The sequence below is a fragment of the Calonectris borealis genome, chromosome Z, assembly GCF_964195595.1.
Source record: "Calonectris borealis chromosome Z, bCalBor7.hap1.2, whole genome shotgun sequence".
Taxonomy (NCBI): domain Eukaryota; kingdom Metazoa; phylum Chordata; class Aves; order Procellariiformes; family Procellariidae; genus Calonectris; species Calonectris borealis.
Window position 1 is genome coordinate 51,894,201 of NC_134352.1, and position 20,219 is coordinate 51,914,419.

Sequence of the window (20,219 nt, forward strand, 5' to 3'; positions counted from 1 at the left end):
AAATTGTACAAATTAATTTTCTGATACGTTTATCCCAAAGGAATATTTTAAAGCAGTTGATTTTCTTTAGGAGTATCATTTTATTTAATAGTATAATGCAAAAATGAAATGCAAACAATAAAAATGCCAGTGAAAAATTTAAAATTCTTTGTGTAATCAGTAAGTCAGACAAAATTTTACAAAGGTTGAAATGCAAAATAATGAAAATATAACTGCAGTTATTCTATTAATAAAACCAAAGGCTTTTTAATTCTTTGCATGTTTCGTAGTGTTGTTCTATTGCTATTTTAATATACAGAGTGCACAAGTGATCTAGTTGTGCTAAAATGCTTTTTGTCTTTAAAAATAAGTATCTTATAATTAAAAATATTTTTAATCATATCTTTAATCAGATAATCTATTAAATACTGTTTTGATTAGTGAAATACTAAGGGCTTTTCCTGTTTTTTCAAACATGGCAGAAATGCAATCAAGAACTATTAATCCTCATAATTAAGTTTAGCACAGAAGAAATTAGGGTTGGAAGGGGAAATTAGGATTCCCAGGCAAATATATTCTTTACCTGGCTATAACAAAGTGTAAGATATAAGTAATTGTAGAGGGAGAGCAAAAGGCATATAAAGTATAAACCCAAATAGCAATTTGAAATTAGAGATGTAACAGCTGTTCATGTTAACGTTGTCTGTCTGTATCTTCCCAATTATTCTTATACCTTCCACTTTTCCTGTCTCCACCTTTAATCCACCTATAGGTAAGTGTCCTATTAGAAGACTACATCATGTCCTATAAATTAAGTTGTCAGGAATTAGTGATGTCCTGGTCTTTGAATGGGATTTTGTTAACTATGTAGTCTTCTGTATCTTCACCTTATTTTGCTCAAATAGACTAGCAATTGGTTTAACATTTTTAATGAATGTATCCTGACAGTCTCAAACACCTATTTACCATCAAAATAAAATTTTAGTTCATTTAAAAAAACCTCTTTCATGAGCTATTTAAAATGTAAGAATAAACTCAAGTGTAAGATATACTAAGTGGCAAAAGATCTCATCTGTTTTATTTAGATCACTACGTGGTTTTAGGTGAAGTGGGAATACTTTTATTGAAATTAATTATTTACAATATTATTAAGGAAAAGGGCAAGTTAGAAAATTTAGTCAAAGAGATTTTATACTGTGCAGAGAATCAAAAATATCATGCCAAAAATATCCCCTGTTCATCACTCAAGGAAGAAGTCCTTTTACAACTCAGTTATTTTTCTAAATAGTAAAGGAAGTACCTTTAACCAATTAAAAATAAGTAACTATAATAATGATGTTTGAGTGTTCTGGGGGCTGAGTACATTTTATTTAAATGTTACTTGCCAGATTTAGACGTCAGACTATTAAAGTGGCTTCTATGTGAGGAAGGTCAATAGCTAGCCTTCCTGAGCATTTTTTTCTTAATATTTTTCTCTTAAGAAGGTATTGGTAAGTATCAAGAAAAATAATACATTTTGTCATGTGTCTTGCTGTCATGCAGCTATCTGCACCTAACACACCATTTTGACTGAAGAAAAGAGATCTGTTTGTATCATCTTCTTTGTAGGTGTGTTCCTAATTTGATATCAGATGTTTTCTTTTCATTGAATAATTTTCTAATATCTGACAAATATATTGGAAATCTATTTAAGTAAATTAATCAGAGCATAGAGGAATGTAGGAGTATTCCCTAGCTGTAACTTAGTGTAGCTTCATTTTTCATTTTGCACACAATTCTCTGATTTAGGGATTTAAAGTTTAAACTGAACTAGTAATTTTCAGGCTGAACCTAACTGTAATTGATAAAATTTAATCATGTTATCTTACGTGAGAAGTCTAGAGTAAGAAAACAATGCTAAAAAGTGGCCAAATTTAAACCCAAAATGTAATTAATGCCAAAAAGGAAGATTTCTGAAATACGAAGTATTCTTTCTATGAGATGTTCAGTATTTTATATTCTTCAGTTGTTTACCTGTCATTTACGTACACACAATGAAAGGATGTTAGGTAGAAGGAATGAAAAAATGTATTGTTGAGATAGAGGATATGTTGTCTTGCACTTTCGGATTACAGCAGTGGCTGCAAATCCAGGAAGGCTTGCAGGTTTTGTTTGTTCTTTCTGATTTATCATACTTTCCTGCTGATTCTTATATACTGAGTATTTGAAAATACTATATTAAGAAAGCATGGCATAATGCTTACATTCTTCTATTGCAATTATTAAATAGAGCTAGTATTAAATAGAGCTGTGTTGATTACACATCACTTTAAGCAAATACAGAAGAAAAATTGAACCAGAGATTGTGGCTTTGAAGTTAGTCCTGTGACTTACAAATTTCAGCGTCTCCTTTGGAAAACTTGAATCAGTAAGTGGAAAATACTCTTTCCATGTGCTTCTTCCATGATAAATTAGTTCATAATGAATCCCATCCTACAGCACAGTTTGTTAAACAGTGCATGTGATCTTTTTAAAAAACCTGTTTTTTCAGGCAGTTGGTTATGCTAATTAAAAATAGATACATGTGAAAGATATATTCCTCTTAGTAGCTAACGCAGGTGCATTCCTTTGCAAATTAATCTTAAGTTGCTCTGCAGAATTCAGTCGGTGCTCTTACATATGTCTCTCCATTCCTCTCGTAGCAGTCTTAGCTGTGGCATTAGCTTACTTCACTTAGAGCAGGCAAGCTGCTCTTGCAGACTTGTAGTAAGTCCTCAAAGCAAAAAAAAAAACATTCCTCATCCCCTCAGCAGAATTTGAATCCTTTGCCCTTTTCCTCTTGTTTTAAAGTGATACGGTGTTAATGATTGCTGTGTTTATTTCCTCTAATTTCTTTTGCCTTTCTCACTAAGGTATGATTTTTTTTCCCAGTTGCTTTAAGATGCTTATCAGTGGGTATGTCTCTCTGAATAACCAGGTGCAGGAACAATAGTTGTTTCCAATCTGGATGATGACTTTGGGGGTCCAGATGACCCATCATGTGAAATTAATCAGTTGTGGGTTAGTCAATTTTGTCTTGTATGCAATTGTAAATTTTATGGGATTTTTGGAGATAGAGATTACTAGGACTCAATAGATATGCCACGTTTGCTCATACCAAGTTATTTTCAACTTTTGGATGAGTGCCAATTCTCCAGAAGATTTTAACATCAGCATTAGCTGGGAGTCTGGGGAAAAAAAAAATCTTAGCAGAGATCTATTTGTATTAATAGTAATCCAAGCTGATAGTAGACGCAGACAGCCAAAGCCTCTTAGGCTGAACACAGTAATACTGATGTTGTAGCAAAACCTTGGTATGCATCAAATGCATAATTAAGACAGATGATATTCTGGTTGAAAGCCATTCATGAGATGTGTTAATGAACAGAACACCTTGTCATTCAGAAGAATAGTGGTTATTCTGGTCCTCCTGTCTCCAAAAGAAGAAAATTTCATCTGTCTGAGAAGAAAGCCTTAAATAATAGGCCAAAACTCAACTGTGGCCCTCTCCCTCTCCTTCCTCTCCTGTCTCCAGAGGTGCTACCGAGTTTCCTGGGGTGCTGTGAAGTCTCACTTTCATGTGAAAAGGTAAATTGGTTCACTCTCAAATGAAAGTACATTTCAAATGAGCCCAGCTGTTTGGCAGCAGTGTTGGGGGAGGGAAGCAGTGAGGGGAATTTGGTTTCTTAAGTTCAGTCACCAGCACTTGTTAAGCAGCTAAACTTCAGAGAGAGATGTTTCCTCCCATTCCCTCCAGCCCTAGTTCACAGCTTTTAAAATGTGGCTATAAAATTTTTTTAATTCTGAAAAAGGATCCCAGAAGCAAAGGATTCACTGCTCAGTCCCAATTCCTTTACTGTAAAGCAAAATTATTTTAAAGTAGATGTTGGCATTTTAATGGACGAAGAAGGAAGGAAGGAAGGAAGAAAAGGGAGGATTTCCTTTAACTCCCTATCCAACTAAAATCCTTACTATGTTTTAAGGGTGTGGATCGCTGACAGTCTTTTCTTACAGTCATTTTCTGCAGTTCCTGTTTTGGTGCTTTCACTTAGTTCATTAATTTAATAGGTTACATTTTTGAGAGAAGCAGACCCTAATGATCATCTTTCAGGTCTTGATAACATGCCACCACCAGTTCCCAACCTGAGAATTCCTCCAAAAATCTCAAATACAGTATTTTAGGGAGCAGTACAAATATATTAATGAATAAGCAATGTGGAGAAACACAGCAAAAATCCATATTTAAGGTATTATCTTGTTATCTTACTTCTGCACCCAAAGCTGTTTTAAGGCTCCTTTTGTGAAATGATACCATAAATCTTTGATAACTAGAAATCAATTATAGTCTGGACTAGGATGCTACTGTTGTACAAAAAATCATTAGCAATCATTGCTTTCGAACATAGCGATATTATTTTGTACTATCAGGTAGACAGCTTTGAGTTGACCAGAGGATAAATCCTAGAGCTGAGATATTTTTGCAGTTACGGAAGGAGCATCTCATGAAAATGCTGTTACAACCTCACTGAAATGTCATGGAAGTAATATCTGTGTTTGTATAGTCCTTTTTATTCAGAAGGCTGTGTGTCATTTTCTGTGGTCAGAAAAGGTGGCGTTTGTTCTGACAAGAGTTGGACAAAAAGCCAGCCCAAGGAAGCAGAGTGTGGCTTGGCTGTGCAGTCAGGTCCTGCCCTCACGAGGAGAATGGCTTGTGTCTTGTAATGCTTTCCTGCCACCCGTGCCGGGTGAGGGGCAATACGCTAGACAGGCCCGTAAGGCGGAGAGGAACAGCAGTTTATCTACGGGAATGGAAACAACGGACAGTATTTACAGCCTGCTTCTTCCAGTCCTGTTCTCTCTCACTATTGCGCGGTTGTTCAAGTCCACCTGATGATGGGGCCAGAATAGTTTGTGTGGTCTGCTGTGGGCATGCCTTCTCCGCACAAACGGGAGAACCTGTGCGTCCTGGTGGGTTGGCGTGAGAAGAGGGGACTTCCCTGCCGTAGTGTGTCTGGAATTCAGCTGGGTAGGTTGTGGGCAGAATTAAGATTTTTGCCATTTAGCACATGGTAAGGGATCTTGTTCCAAAGCTCATCAGAGCTAGGAAGTGGATTTAGAAGGAGAAAATTTGGCAAGGGGAGTTGAGGCCACCCAAGTCTGGTGAAGCAGGGAAGCAGCTTCCTGTACATTATTCCCCACTCACATTTCACCCTTCCCCTTCAAAGTTTCATGAAAGATGGTGGCAGAATCCCAGCAGTGCCTGCACCGAATTGGATGTACTGATGGCAGGAACAATCAAAGAACACAGTATGGTTTTACTGCTAGGTAGGGCTTCCAGATGACAATGAAGTCGCAGCCGAATTAAACCACAGCCCTTGTGTCTGTGTATGGCTGGGACAATGGAGACTAGCTCTCGGTTTCATTCAAATGCTAGTGTAATCTGACAGGTGCATTATGTGCATGCCTAAATCAATGAACAGTAAAGGGAAATAGCAAGCTGCTATGAAAAGGAGATGGAACGTATTGGAGAAACGGAGGTGGAGATGGAGAAATATTTCAATTATTGTATTTTGGACCTCATGAGTGATTTTGGGACATAATGAACTATTAATGTGCATTGAAAACACTAATACTGCTGGAGTTGAAGTGATACTACTTACAAAGCAAGATTTTTGTTAAATATATAGTGCAAAAGTGAGAAAAAAGTACTATTGTTGGTAGTTTTAAAAGTTTTATTTGGAGATGATCTAAGCTTACATTGATTTGTTAATTATAAAACTTTGGGACTCATTAAATTAATCATGTTCAGAAAAGTAAAGTGTGAATTTAATTGAGTTAGCTGCAAGGGTGAAACTGATGGTATATTCCTAGTGATGCTGTTTGCATTATGATACTCTTGAAGATAACTGTTTTAAAACTTCTTAATAGCTCCTGCTTTTCAAAATACTACATCTGTTAATGGTTGCATTTTACTAAATTTTCCTGTCGTTATCTCGGAGGACTACTCCAAGTCTGGAAAGGGTGCTTGTGAAAAGTATGGCAAGAGTATACTTTACACACATAACTTCTAAATGTCCCATGAATTAATTGTAATATCTGAATTAATTTTAACTGTAATAATGCTGTAAGTTTTTGTTGACATTCTGTGGTATGTGCTATCAGAGTAAAACTACACGATATAGTTTCACATCATGTTTGTGAAAATCATTTAACAGACTGAGTAAATTTGCACATATAATCTCACAGCTGTTTAAAACTAATATGGCATATGAGTAATATGTAACCTACTGGACTAATGCCAAAGCAGTGTACACTAAGAATTCATTCCCTGCTTTATTTAGTTTCTTTCATAACGACATTTGAACACTTAGGAATGTAAATAAATACTTTTTCATTGTGTTTTCTTTTCTTCAACAGGACACTACAAGTATAGAAAAAATGTCAAACTGTTGTGAAGACATGTAAGTGCTGTAAAATTTCTACATTTATTTGCTGAAAAGCTAAAGGCGTAGCTGCTTTTTTTAACTGGGATTATTTTGCATGGCACTGTGCCTTGTACTTCGATCGCCATCAGCAGCTCACTGATCTTTTAATATGGTTGTACACAAAGTAGCCTCACATTATTCCCATTCCTTCCAAAGCCGGTGGAGCTATATTTTCTTTCAAAAGTGCAGATCAAAAGACACTTTCTGCTGTGTCTTGACATACATTTCATTGATTCTGAGGTTCTCCTCTGCTTCAAAAGTTGCCTTGGGTTGATTGACGACACAGATAGTTTCTGTTCTCCGAAGTTAAGTCTCAGCTGTGTGCCGTAATGAAAGAAAAGCTGTATTTGTGATGCTGGGACACAATTCATCAGAGTCCAGAAATGGATCCTCAGCCAACCTGCATTGTTCTAGCTGACTGAAGTGCACCATGGGCATGCTGTCTTTCACTAATAATGCTGTCTTCTGTAGATCGAGGCCCCGAAAGCCATGGCAGCAGACCTTCTCAGAAGTTTTTGGCACTCACTGGAAGATCCTGTGGTTTATTCCTTTCAGGCAGAGGCAACCACTGCGAGTTCCCTACCACTTTGCCAATCACGTCTGAACAGATGGATGGTGGACACAGATGGGTCCTCCATGCTGGAAGTGCGTTACAGGTTTTATGATAATAGGACTATGACAGCCTTCAAGTCAATTAAAATCCACCCACCAATCGTAGGTATCACAATGTGCCCCAGGCTTTATTTTAATATAGTGGTCTTGATTCTGTTCTGAGATTAATACAAGTTGTATGTTTAACTTTAGGCATATTTACTTTCAGATTAGGTTTCCAAAGGGATTTCTTTTGTCTTTGAGGTTAATACCAAAACCAAATGACTGGAATGCAGTTTGATACTGGCTTTTTTTTTTTTTTTTTGGTAGGAAACACTGAAGTTTACATTGATTGTTAGCTTTCCCACTAAGTGTCTTATTCTGCCTTGAATTTTTTTTAGTTTTTTTATCAGTAGGTCTGTCTAGATAATATTCATGTCTCTTTTCTGCTACATGTGTTTAAAATTCCCTGATACTGCCATTTGTTTATGATATGCAATAGTAATCCTATAGCACCGCACTATAAAAGGTAACATTTGAAACTAAGGCAGACTTCTTCCTAAACCTTTCTCAGAGAGGTGTTTATAAATACACATAAATTTATGTGTTTATATATAGAGATCTTATGTTTTACAGTTATCTTTCTGTGTAGATATGATCTTAGTAAAAAAATATTCATGTCTTTATGTCAACAAAAGCGATAAAATGTTCCAGGGTAAAATATGCAGATAGAAAGCATGTTTTCCCTATGTCCTGAGGATTTCTTTGCAATAATTCAACAAAGAAGTTGTATGGTGCAAATACTAGAATGATTACTTTTTAAAAATACGGATTTAATTATTTAGCATAATGTAACATAAAGAAGAGTATATTGTCAATAAAGTTACAAATTTTATATTTACTTTTGTTTTTTCGTGATTAGCTGGAATTGGTCTAAGTGTTTGCATATGGGAAATATATGTGAAAATATTTTCAAATATTTACACATAAATACAGATATTTGCTACTAACATGTATAGTAAAGTATATTAACTGATTTAATAGGGTACTATGTTGATGTACGATAGCTTGTACGGGCCCTTTAAGTATGGAAGTCGTTAACCCAAGAAAACATCCTTAAGAGTACATCTGGTAAAATGACAACGATTCCCAAAGTACTGGCTCAGCTTTGCTGTATCTGGAAAAATTATGTAATTTGTTATAGCCCTCTGTATTGATACAAATATCAGCATGAGATGTTTGTGATTTTTGAAAGTTCTGTGAATTTTTATGAGAAATTCACAGCTTCCGTGTTTTCAGTTATGCTGCTTACTGTGTTTGTTGTGTAGCCTGTCGGGACTAGGATCCACCTTAAATGACAGCCCTGCAACAGGGGAATAAAAGGCACAAAATCAGGATGTAATATACATAGGTTGTGTTTGGAGAGAGTGATAGTTTTGTTTGTGAACAGAGGGCTAGATTTGTCATGAGTGGTATTCATAATGAATTTTTAGATCGACTCTTTAGTGGTATTCATAATGAATTTTTAGATCAGCTCTTTTAAGATCAGCTCTCTGAGATCAGCTCATTACAGTCACTGTCAATGTTGGGTGTCCCCTTATTGAATTAACAGATTTTGATGATCCATTGAAAGTTCCAAAAGGTGCATCTTAAAAATCACTTGAATTTTACACTTTTGTAAACTTCTAAAACTTGAACGAACTTTACTTCTCCTCTCCTTTAAAAATAGATGCAATATTTTCATTTAAGTTTCAAGCCTAATGTTCAACCGCTTTTTTCACAGCATTTTTAGGCGTGAGTTTAGACTTTCTTTAAGATGGTATTGACAGCAATATTTGAACAAAAGAAAGCTTGAGGAAAGTGGATAGAAAGGCTGGAGCAGTGCTTGAAATTAAAAAGAATGCACATACACATATATGGCTGTATTCTCTCTTTTTTTAAGGAATTCCACTGTTACACTCTCTGTGAAACACAGGGGAATAATAGCAGTTTTGATTTACGTGCCAATATTTAAATCTGTTTCATGAGCAAAACATAGTAGTTTTTTAAAATTTTTTCACGCTAATCAATTATCATAGTTAGCAGATTATACAGTTCTGAAGCTTATTAAGAAAGAGGATCAAGAATTTAACTATTCTTGATACATCCACTGTGGGGACTGTCCTGGTTTCGGCTGGGATAGGGTTGCTTTTCTTCCTAGTAGCTGGTATAGTGCTGTGTTTTGGGTTATTCTTTCTGTTTTCCAGTATCATTGTTTCTGTTAATTTAACCGTGCATGGGGAACCAAATCTGTAACGCAGAACCTGCTCGACGGTAGGAGCGTTGGTTATAAACAGTGTATTTCATTTCTGTACATGATACACAGTGAAGGAATGGGACCATTAAATTTTGCCTGCTTTGTGGGGATAAAAACCCACAAGCAGCCCAAATGTCAATCGTGTGCGCTGTATTCCGGTACTCTCACGCCAAAGGAGGTACCGAACATGAGAAGCCAATGCCGGCCTGGCTCAGACTGGGATTGAACCTGCCCTGGACGCCCAGGGTGCCCGCCGGTGGGGGTGGCAGCGGGATGCGCAGCGGGATGCGCAGCGGGATGCGCACCGCTGCCGGCGGGAGGGCGGCACCGCCGCCTGCCTCGCGCTCCAGGCGCCCTCTGTCGGCCGCCTGGCGCAACCACCGCGGGCCTCGGCCCCAGCGGGGCGGGCCCGGCTGCCCGCCCCGTCACGCGGCGGCGGGAGCGGGGAGCCGGAGCGGCGCGGCGTGTCCCTGCCGGCGGCGGGGCCTGCTGCTCGGGGCGGGAGCGGGGCCTGCTTCGGGGCCGCCGCGGGTGGGAGTGCAGCATGCCACGCCCGTCTGGAAAACCTTCAGAGCCGTTCGACTTCCCGTTCAAACAATCGATTGTAAATTAAAAACCTGCAAATTCCAAGGCGCTTACTTAAATGACCAAAAGGCCAAAGACTGAAGCATCAGGTATACATTTAAGTAAATGATGTACATGAAAATCTTCCCTGATTCTCAAATGAAAGTGGTAATTTCACAGATTCACAATTTCTCAAGTGTTTCCTGTTGTTGAGTAGATACATTTTTTTTTCTCCCATTTATCCTTAACGTTAGGAATCTATGTAATATGATTAAGGCAGCTACTTTATTTTTTATCCCATTTCTGGGTATGTGGAGGAGAGAAGGGAGAATTTGGAGAGGCTCCATTTTTAGGAGGCACTGAGCTTTATTCTTTGAATGACAGGCCTCTAAAAGTGTAAAAGTAATCAAAATATTTTTTTAAATTTTACCCAATGACCCTATCATGTTATTAGTTTATTAGAGTAATGTTTCTGAAACTGATTCTCAGAAAGAGTTGTTCCAGCAGGAAAAGATCAGGTAGACTTGTTATGATCTAATTTGAAATCCTTTAAACCTTGAAATCCTTGAAATCCTTTGAACCTTTAGTTTGAAATCCGACTTCTTTCCCTCAGCTTTCCTTTGTGATTTTTTACTTTAGTAGAAACTGCATTCTTAAGACTAATTAGTGCTTGTCATTGTCAGTCATTTAAAAAATCTTATAGACAGTATTAATGAATTTCATCCTAATATAACATCAGAATTGCATATGCTTTATTGAGCACAGTGGATATTAGCTATGAACTTAACAATATTTGATTTCCTGAGGGATACAAAGAGAAGTCAAATCACTAATGAAAAACAACCTGAAAACATTTGAAAATAACGGGTTTATTTGCAGTGTGGGGTAGGCTCCTGATAGGTCTGAACAATGCTACCTTGCTATCTTCTCATTATATCAGAGATTTGAGATTTCATTTGAAAAATCTTGATGTGTAAAATAAACAATTCTGCATTAAATAATGTTTACCAACCTATCCTCTGATCTGCTTGTTTGAGGATATATTCCATCAAACAGCTGGTAGAGGAGTTGATACACGCAATCATTTTCAGTCTTCAGGAGGATTCGTGAGTAAGAAACTATCTAAGAACCTAGTGGTGTAATAGGTTTTGAACTAGGCAGCTTCCTCTTTGTTTTGAATCTAAAGTGGACTAATGTGAAGGGAAGAGTCATAAAAACACAGAGAAAATGGAGATGGGGCCAAAAGAATTGTTTTGATTCGTTACCAAAGTTTACCAGATGAAGTGAGATGGCAAAGAGCAGGAGTTACGCAGTTAAATACACATGCCATCATTATATGATGTCTTTCAACGTTCATCTTGCAGTTGTCCAGTTTTGTTCAATAGATGGTACTTTTCAGAAATTACAAATTCACGCTTTATTTTGTGCTATAGCAGGCCATTGTATGCCAATATAAGAATGTCGGTGGCAAAGACAGGACTTCTGCAGTACTGTGACAGAGAATGTTTTTCAAGTCAAGTTTGCATTCAGATAGAATCATAGAATCATAGAATCATGGAATCATTAAGGTTGGAAAAGACCTCTAAGATCATCGAGTCCAACCGTCAACCCAACACCACCACACCCACTACACCATGTCCCTAAGCGCCTCATCTACATGTCTGTTAAATACTTCCAGGGATGGTGACTCAACCACTTCCCTGGGCAGCCTGTTCCAAGGCCTGACCACTCTTTCAGTCAAGAAATTTCTCCTAATGTCCAATCTAAACCTCCCTTGGCACAACTTGAGGCCATTTCCTCTTGTCCTATCGCTAGTTACTTGGCAGAAGAGACCAACACCCACCTCGCTACAACCTCCCTTCAGGTAGTTGTAGAGCACGATAAGGTTTCCCCTCAGCCTCCTCTTCTCCAGACTAAACAACCCCAGTTCCCTCAGCCGCTCCCCATAAGACTTGTGCTCCAGGCCCTTCACCAGCTTTGTTGCCCTCCTCTGGACACGCTCCAGCACCTCCATGTCCTTCTTGTAGTGAGGGGCCCAAAACTGAACACAGTATTCGAGGTGTGACCTCACCAGTGCCATGTACAGGGGCACGATCACCTCCCTGCTCCTGCTGGCCACACTGTTTCTGATACAGGCCAGGATGCCATTGGCCTTCTTGGCCACCTGGGCACACTGCCGGCTCATGTTCAGCCGGCTGTCGACCAGCACCCCCAGGCCCTTTTCCTCCGGGCAGCTTTCCAGCCACTCTTCCCCAGGCCTGTAGCGTTGCCTGGGGTTGTTGTGGCTGAAGTGCAGGACCCGGCACTTGGCCTTGTTGAACCTGAGGCCAACCTCATATAGTTGGCCTCAGCCCATCGACCCAGCCTGTCCAGGTCCCTCTGCAGAGCCTTCCTACCCTCCAGCAGATCAACACTCCCACCCAGCTTGGTGTCGTCTGCAAACTTACTGAGGGAGCACCCGATCCCCTCATCCTCATCTTTATCGTTGATAAAGACATTGAACAGGACCGGCCCCAGTACTGAGCCCTGGGGAACACCGCTCGTGACCGGCCGCCAACTGGATTTAACTCCGTTCACCACAACTCTCTGGGCTCGGCCGTCCAGCCAGTTTTTTACCCAGCGCAGAGTGCACCTGTCTAAGCCATGAGCCGCCATCTTCTCTAGGAGAATGCCGTGGGAGACAGTGTCAAAGGCTTTACTGAAGTCCAGGCAGACCACATCCACTGCCTTTCCCTCATCCACTAGGCGGGTCACCTGGTCATAGAAGGAGATCAGGTTGGTCAAGCAGCACCTGCCTTCCATGAACCCGTGCTGGCTGGGCCTGATCCCCTGGTTGTCCTGCACATGGCTTGTGAGCGCCCTCAAGACGAACCGCTCCATAATCTTCTCCGGCACCGAGGTCAGGCTGACCGGCCTGTAGTTCCCCGGATCCTCCTTCCAGCCCTTCTTGTAGATGGGAGTCACATTGGCGAGCCTCCAGTCATCCGGGACCTCCCCAGTTAACCAGGACTGCTGGTAAATGACGGAGAGCGGCTTGGCAAGCTCCTCCGCCAGCTCCTTCAGTACCCTCGGGTGGATCCCATCCGGCCCCATAGACTTGTGAACATCCAGGAGGCGTAGCAGGTCATTAACTTCTTCCTCTTGGATTATGGGGGGTTCATCCTGCTCGCCGTCCCTGTCTTCCAGCTCAGGGGGCTGAGTACCCTGAGGATAACTGCTCTGACTATTAAAGACTGAGGCAAAGAAGGCGTTGAGTACCTCAGCCTTATCCTCGTCCTTGGTGGCAACGTTCCCCCCCGCATCCAATAGAGGATGGAGATTCTTCTTGGCTCTCCTTTTGTCATTAATATACTTGTAAAAGCATTTTTTGTTGTCTCTCACGACAGTGGCCAGGTTGAGTTCTAGCTGGGCTTTTGCCTTTCTAATTTCCTCTCTGCACGACCTAACGAGATCCCTGTACTCTTCTTGAGTTGCCTGCCCCTTCTTCCAAAGGTGATAAACTCTCCTTTTTTCCCTGAGTCCCAGCCAGAGCTCCCCGTTCAGCCAGGCCGGACGTCTTCCCCGCCCCTTCTTATTACGGCACATGGGGACAGCCCGCTCCTGCGCCTGTAAGACTTCCTTCTTGAAGGACGTCCAGCCTTCCTGGACCCCTTTGCCCTTCAGGACTGTCTCCCAAGGGGCCCTCTCGACCAGTGTCCTGAGCAGGCCAAAGTCCGCCCTCCGGAAGTCCATGGTAGCGGTTTTGCTGGTCCCCCTCCTTACTTCACCAAGTATTGAGAATTCTATCATTTCATGGTCGCTAAGCCCAAGCCGGCCTCCAACCACCACATCTCCCACCAGTCCTTCTCTGTTTGTGAACAGCAGGTCAAGCGAGGCATCTCCCCTGGTGGGCTCGCTTACCAGCTGCGTCAGGAAGTTATCCGCCACACACTCCAGGAACCTCCTCGACTGTTTCCTCTCTGCCGTGTGGTATTTCCAGCAGACGTCCGGAAAGTTGAAGTCCCCCACAAGAACAAGGGCTAGCAACTGGGAGACTCCTGCCAGCCTCTTGTAGAATATTTCGTCTGCCTCCTCGTCCTGGTTGGGTGGTCTATAACAGACTCCCAGCAGGATATCTGCCTTGTTGGCCTTCCCCCTCATCCTTACCCACCAGCACTCGACCTCATCATCACTACCATTGAGCTCTAGACAGTTGGAAGATGAAACGTATGATAGGAAGATGAGTTTTCTGGTAACCTGAAATTGTTAGTTAACATAAACCACTTTTTTTGTAATGCATTATTTACTGTATTTGGCCAGCCTTCCTGCCAGCAGTACATCACTTATAGCAGAGTGTTTCTTTCACATATTTGAGGATACTGTCACTTAGATGTATTATTTAACTTGGCTATCTCCACCCTTTGTCTTCACCACACACTCAATTTTGCTGCAGCTCACAAGTAAGAAGCCGATATAGCTTTGTTGGAGCAACCATATCATAAAGACAAATACTATTGACTGGCTCTTCTCAATATCCCACTGGAAATATCACTGCATTCCTTAGAAGTGTTTTCTTTGTATGGTAGAGTCTTGATCTTTTCGGACAAAAATTGTTGCTTATTCTACATATATTCCCATCAATAATACTGTATTAGCACTTCTAAACTAGTCCTAAAGTAAAAACTTTGCTGAAGAATAAGAATTGCATAAACCAATGTGGATCTTAATTAGTACCACCCAGTACTTCTCATTCAATCCTGTACTTCTACAGTTGTGTTATGTGTGCAAGCATAACAAATTGATTTTTTTAGCATTGTGTATAAGAAATACACTTCTATTCATAGTCTGTTAACTGTTAACTGTTGGAAGACAAAGGTACTGTTCTGATTTTTGCACTTCAAGAAATTACTAGCTTTTGTTTAGCCGCAAAACCTCATATCTGATGTTAAAGTCTGTGGACAAAGGTTTGAACCTACTGATGTGAGCACTGTAGCTGTCCAGCAGCGCCGATAAACATAATCTTAAACAGGTTCGTATACACATAGCATAAGCCCAATGTATATGCTTCTCAGGGCCTGCCCCTTCTCTGTCAGACCATTTCCCTCTGAAAGGATTTTTCTTTTTTGCCCTCAGTATAAAGTGTTGTTAGTCTTACCAGATAGCCACTTTGTAACTCTCTGTTAGCTCTTAATTAGGTTGAATGAGTTGTGGGCACACGGTATGCTTGTTCAAGTCCTGGTAGGCCTCGACTTATTATCTTCCAACTGCATCAGGTTAGTGGTTAGGTAAGAGGTAGAGGCTCATTTTATCAACCTTTGAGATTATCCCTTGATGGCCCTTAGATTTTGTGGTGTGCTACTAGTGTGAATCCTTGAAGGACCTTTGAAACAAGAGGTCTCAGATCTCTAGAAGCTTACTTTGCACTTTGTTTTAAGCAGATGGCTTGTTTAAGTTTGGCTAACTTAGTTTTCCTGCTGAGTAGTTGATTCTTGACAGTAATGACAAGATGAATTTTGGTGTTTGAACAAGAGAGAATTAGATTTAAAAATAACCTCGGTGAAGGTTGAAGCTGCAGGTAGTGTCTCCCATAAAATCAGGATGATAATGACTTCTCATTCAGCTCTGGACCTTTTGTCCAAAGTATTAGCTGTTTGACACTCAGTATTTCAGTAATATGCCTACGTAGTAGGAAGGGTCAATACAGAGTGCAAATGAGAATGTCTTCAAGAAGCACTTCCTTGACCTAGGAAGAAATTCTGCTTGTGAGCAATTACCATTGTGATTTGTGTGAGAGATCAGACCTTTCTTGGCTGTACTTGAGTCTCATTTACCCAGACAAAATCAGTTCTGTTGTCATGAATTCTCTACCATAGCAAAGTTACTACCTTGAATGAGTTCTGTTCATTCCTCTGCTCACTTTGATGGCTCTTTTCCTGTCTTCTCACTGAGCACACAGCAGCATAGAGTAGTCCTAACTGCAATCATGTTCATATCATCTTGGCCAGAATAGACACTGTGGTAGAGTAGCCTGGGAAGGTGTGGAGATACGGAGTATTGGTTTGATTTAAAAAAAAAAAATTATAATTTTTGCAAATTCTCTTGTTCCATTTAGGTTTGGGTTGAGAGCAAGCAGTCAATTGCTTAAGAGATTTGAAATCTGTTATGGATTCTGTACACTGAAATATGCAGAAAGAAGTTGTCACACCTCTTTATGGGTTTTGAACAAGTGCTACCTTTTTTTTTTCTGTAATAAAGCACAGCTGGAGCTTTTTGTAACCTTGAGCATCATTTTGTATATAATTCAGGTTGTTTTTACCTTCTTGTTGCCCGAGTCAGTATCTCCTGACCTAAGCCAGTACATGGAGTGTTCTGGTGCTGCCACAGGTACATTTAGCAGCTGGAGATCCATGGCTCTTGTATCAAAAAATAACTTTTTAAAATTGGTCCAGTTGTGAGATTGAATTCTCACATACTTGGAATTTTAAGAATAAATCTAATCTCCTATGGATCAGTCTTTATTAACAGACATAACTGTTTTAAAATGTATGTTCTGAGCTGTTCTTCAGATATTCCTGGTAATTTATTTTTACTCATTACTTTATTAACACATGGTTAATAAAACATCAAGTGGGATATCATGACAAATCACATTGTCATTCACATTCAGGATAATTCAGGATAATTCAGGATTCACATTCACGTTATAATGTTCAGGCATTACAAAGGATGATTTCAGTGCGGTTTAAAGTTATTTAAAACAGATGAAATGTGACAAATTCCTGCTTGGTATGCTGTTTATATGAAAATGTAATTACCATTGTTACTACTACACAGTGTGTCAGGCATCTGATTTCATGTTGACTGTTCTATATTCACGGGTTTTAAGGATGATAATTTAATAGTTAAGAGTGCAGAAAATATACTGGGAGTTGTCTCCTGCATTAGCAAAGATAAATATAATTATTTCTCTTACAGTAATAAGTTGAATCTAATTCTAAATTAGTCAAAATATCACGAATTCAAAACTGTCTGAGTGATGGCTAATGATGCTAGGAATTGCTTTTGGGAAGAATTGTACTTCTCAATACAGTGTCCGTACTTATGTGGCATACTGCGTGACTGAATACTTCAGAAAGCGTTGTTCTTCAAAAGATTTGTATACTACTTTCTCAGTGGCTGAGCACCTGAACTTCAAGATGCATTGAAGCACTTGTATCTGTGAGCTGCATTAGGGCCTAGGACTTCAGTTCTGGTGAAATTGCTCAATGGCATCTTGTGTCTTGCCAAACTATCGCGGAGTGATTAAAGTCAGTTGTTGCAACAGGGACCATCTAAGTATCGCCTGTATAACTGTAAGAATAATTCAGATTTACAGTAGAACGCGTGCTTTTCAAGTTAGAAAATATGAGACTTAAATTGTAATTTATGTGCGTCTCCGGGTGAACAAGTATTTCTGTGCACATTCCCAAGACTGATACACTGTAGATCACAGTGTATTTTGTAGATAGAAAATCATCACTCTGTCTCCTTAACAGCTTCGATCTAAGTGCCAGGTAGCAAAATAATACTGACTTTTGTAAATTAGCATTCTGAATTTTGTAGTTCGTACAAGGCATGTGATTGAGTTTTACTAATTTGTTCTTTGTTTGACCTTGACTTTTCAAACAATGCTGGATAATGTTTATGCTGGACTTGTTGAAAATTACGAGGTCTAACACTGGTTATGCCTGAATGGGTGATGCATGAGGTAAATGGCTGAATAATATCAAAACAGGGAAACTTACTATGGTATTCTTTTAGTCAAATCTAAAAGTGCAAGAGTGTGTCCAGCTGAGAAACAATGTATTGTCTTTTATTTCTCTTTCTTGATTTTATTCATGTGATGTTTCTGTTTTTTCTTTTCAGATTGATTTAAGTTATAGATTATTTTTTCATTCCTATTGAGATTTCTTATGTACTGTATTTTTTAGGAATCTTATTTTAAATTAAAAAAATCAAAGTTTCTTTTTCTCCTCTGGATTTCATTTACATTGAGTTAAAGTTGTGTAAATACTTTGCTAATATTTTCCAAATCTGTTTTTAGATTTTCCTAATTCTTTTATAAATTACTTTCATTACTCAAGTAAGTGACAAGATTAAGCTATAATCCCAAATGATCGTTTTGGAAAACTGAACTGTGAAAAATCACTGAATAGTTAGTGGGGTACTTATTATCTGAGCTTTGTTGTTTGTTTTTAAGAGAATGACTGAGTGTTGGTGGAAGCATTGAAAACTTTCTCTGTTAGGAGTATCTATTGGTATAAAAACACTAGTACAGTACTGGTTAAATTTCTTGCCTAAATAATTAAATTATGAGTATGCAGCTATATTGATGCATTAACCCCCCTTCCGTCCTCGCCACCTCCCCCCCTTTTTTTTTTTTGCTTTCTGCTCATGTTGCATAAAGTAAAAACAATCAAATCTCTAAACTGTGCTGATCAGGGGGTACAAGCACAGGAGACCTAGGCATCTTCTGTCATATTTATGCCAAGGCAGAGTTCAGTGTTCTCTGTACCCCCTACCAGAGTAGGAGCCTCTCATGTAGGTATAAACTAAGAGTTATATAAACTGCCATTTTTCAAAATGCAAAAATAGAGATTTTTTAAAAAATCTTTGGCTTGTATGTTTTTATACAATGTATTAGATCATTCATAATCATTCTTGGAACACTTTTTGAGAGAGCTAAATGGATCTGAATCAGCAGCTCCTCTGTTTTGTGTACATGTGAATTCATGTCAGATTTCGATGCAGGGAGGTTTCACACATTTTGGTCTCTTTCAAATGAGATACTGGATTTAGACATATAGGAAGAAGTGCAGAAGTATTAATGGCCACAGAAAAATGTAGCAGAGAGGAATAAAATGGAAGCTGCTGGGTGTGGTGTGAGCAGTAGTCTCAGCTGTAGAAGAAGTAAAGGGAAGTTTTTAGACACCTGGGAAGATCCACTGCAAGAATAGTGAGCCAAAGAAAAAAGCCAGTGGTTATGCCTGCAAGGAAATGATTAAAATAGCTGAATTGTGGCACTTCATGAATAAAGGAGCACAAACTACATGATGACGGTTTGTGGCACAGGACTTGGGTCTTTTGTTTCAACCCAAGAACCGGATTCTGGTAATAACAGTAATAAAAATCACTTCCATACTGATCCTTCCACAACGGTGTAAAGCCAACCTGTAAAATTCTGTGTTCTCCGTGTATTCCAGAAAAAGCTGCTCTTGCCTGCTGCCAGCAGTTTCAGTTTATCTTGTCTGAAATTTCAGTGGGCCTCTTTTCCCCACATAGTAATTTCAAATCGGGTCGATCTCTGCTATGAGATTTATTTAGTTTAGTATTTACAAATTAGATACAACTGACTTATGTGAGTGTGTGCCTTCTTTTTGATGTGTGGAAACACAGATCTATTCCCACTTGCCCATAAAAATAATTTTAATGTGTACACTGCAGTATTTTTAATGCCTAAAGCTCCTGGAAGTATTTCTTGATGTGCTTTGTCCTTTTATAATTGGAATGAAACAAAGTATTCAACAGTACTTTGAGTCTATAAATTCATTTTAAGAGGCTGCCAGGTAGTGCAGATGAACAAATGCATGCAAACACTGCTGTAGGCTGACCAATTACCCATATGAGCCGCAATTATATTAGCGTGCAAGGGCAATTGGAGGGAAAATTGGACCCTGTGGACATCCAGCTGAGTAAACAGGCTTGAGGAAGGATGGAGGATGTGTTAGTTTGAATAAAATACAGCTATGATAATTTGAAAAAAAAACAGGCCAGAATTTGTATCAGTCACAGCACATTCTTTGTGTGTCCTCTAGTTTCACAATATTTTTCTCATTAGACTTCCCCTCTCAAAAACATTCCTTTTACTGAAGGATTAGTTTAAGATCAGACACATGTAGCAATAGGCTTTGTATGCAGTAAGCCAAAAAGCTGTATTTCAGTCACACAGAGCTGAACATAAAATGAGCTGGACAGGTGCTGCTGAGGAATAACGACTCTTTCAAGCCTAAATAATAATTTATCCCCAAATATAACATGATCGTGCTGTTTAAGATATGCTTCACAACCCCGCTTTTTTATTCCATGAAGCTAGGACTTTCCTGCACCTGAAGGCAAAATCCCTGCTTCCAGAATCCGTTGGCTGCCATTTGGATGGTAGGCTCCTCTTTTTTTCCGAGTGGTGTAAGTGCAGACAATGCAGTAATTCAAGCCCCAAAAGGTGAAATTTGATAATTTGTTTTGATAGCTAGTGGATGCTAACCCATGGG

The 20,219-nt window shown here is 39.4% G+C and overlaps 1 protein-coding gene across 7 annotated transcripts in view; it reads left to right on the forward strand.

The window, feature by feature from the left end:
- Nucleotides 1–8,828, forward strand: part of ZDHHC21 (zDHHC palmitoyltransferase 21) — a 43,942-nt gene extending 35,114 nt beyond the window's left edge. For 6 of the 7 annotated variants that reach the window (XM_075138261.1, XM_075138260.1, XM_075138262.1 and 3 more), the window contains 2 exons: nucleotides 6,415–6,458; nucleotides 6,954–8,828. In XM_075138261.1, the coding sequence (XP_074994362.1) occupies nucleotides 6,415–6,458; nucleotides 6,954–7,086 (177 nt within the window). In that variant the 3' untranslated portion in view covers nucleotides 7,087–8,828. Of the gene's footprint in view, nucleotides 1–3,532; nucleotides 3,586–6,414; nucleotides 6,459–6,953 lie in introns of all 7 variants that reach the window. The other variant, XM_075138265.1, reaches the window with a different exon arrangement.
- The last annotated feature ends 11,391 nt before the right edge of the window (nucleotides 8,829–20,219 follow it).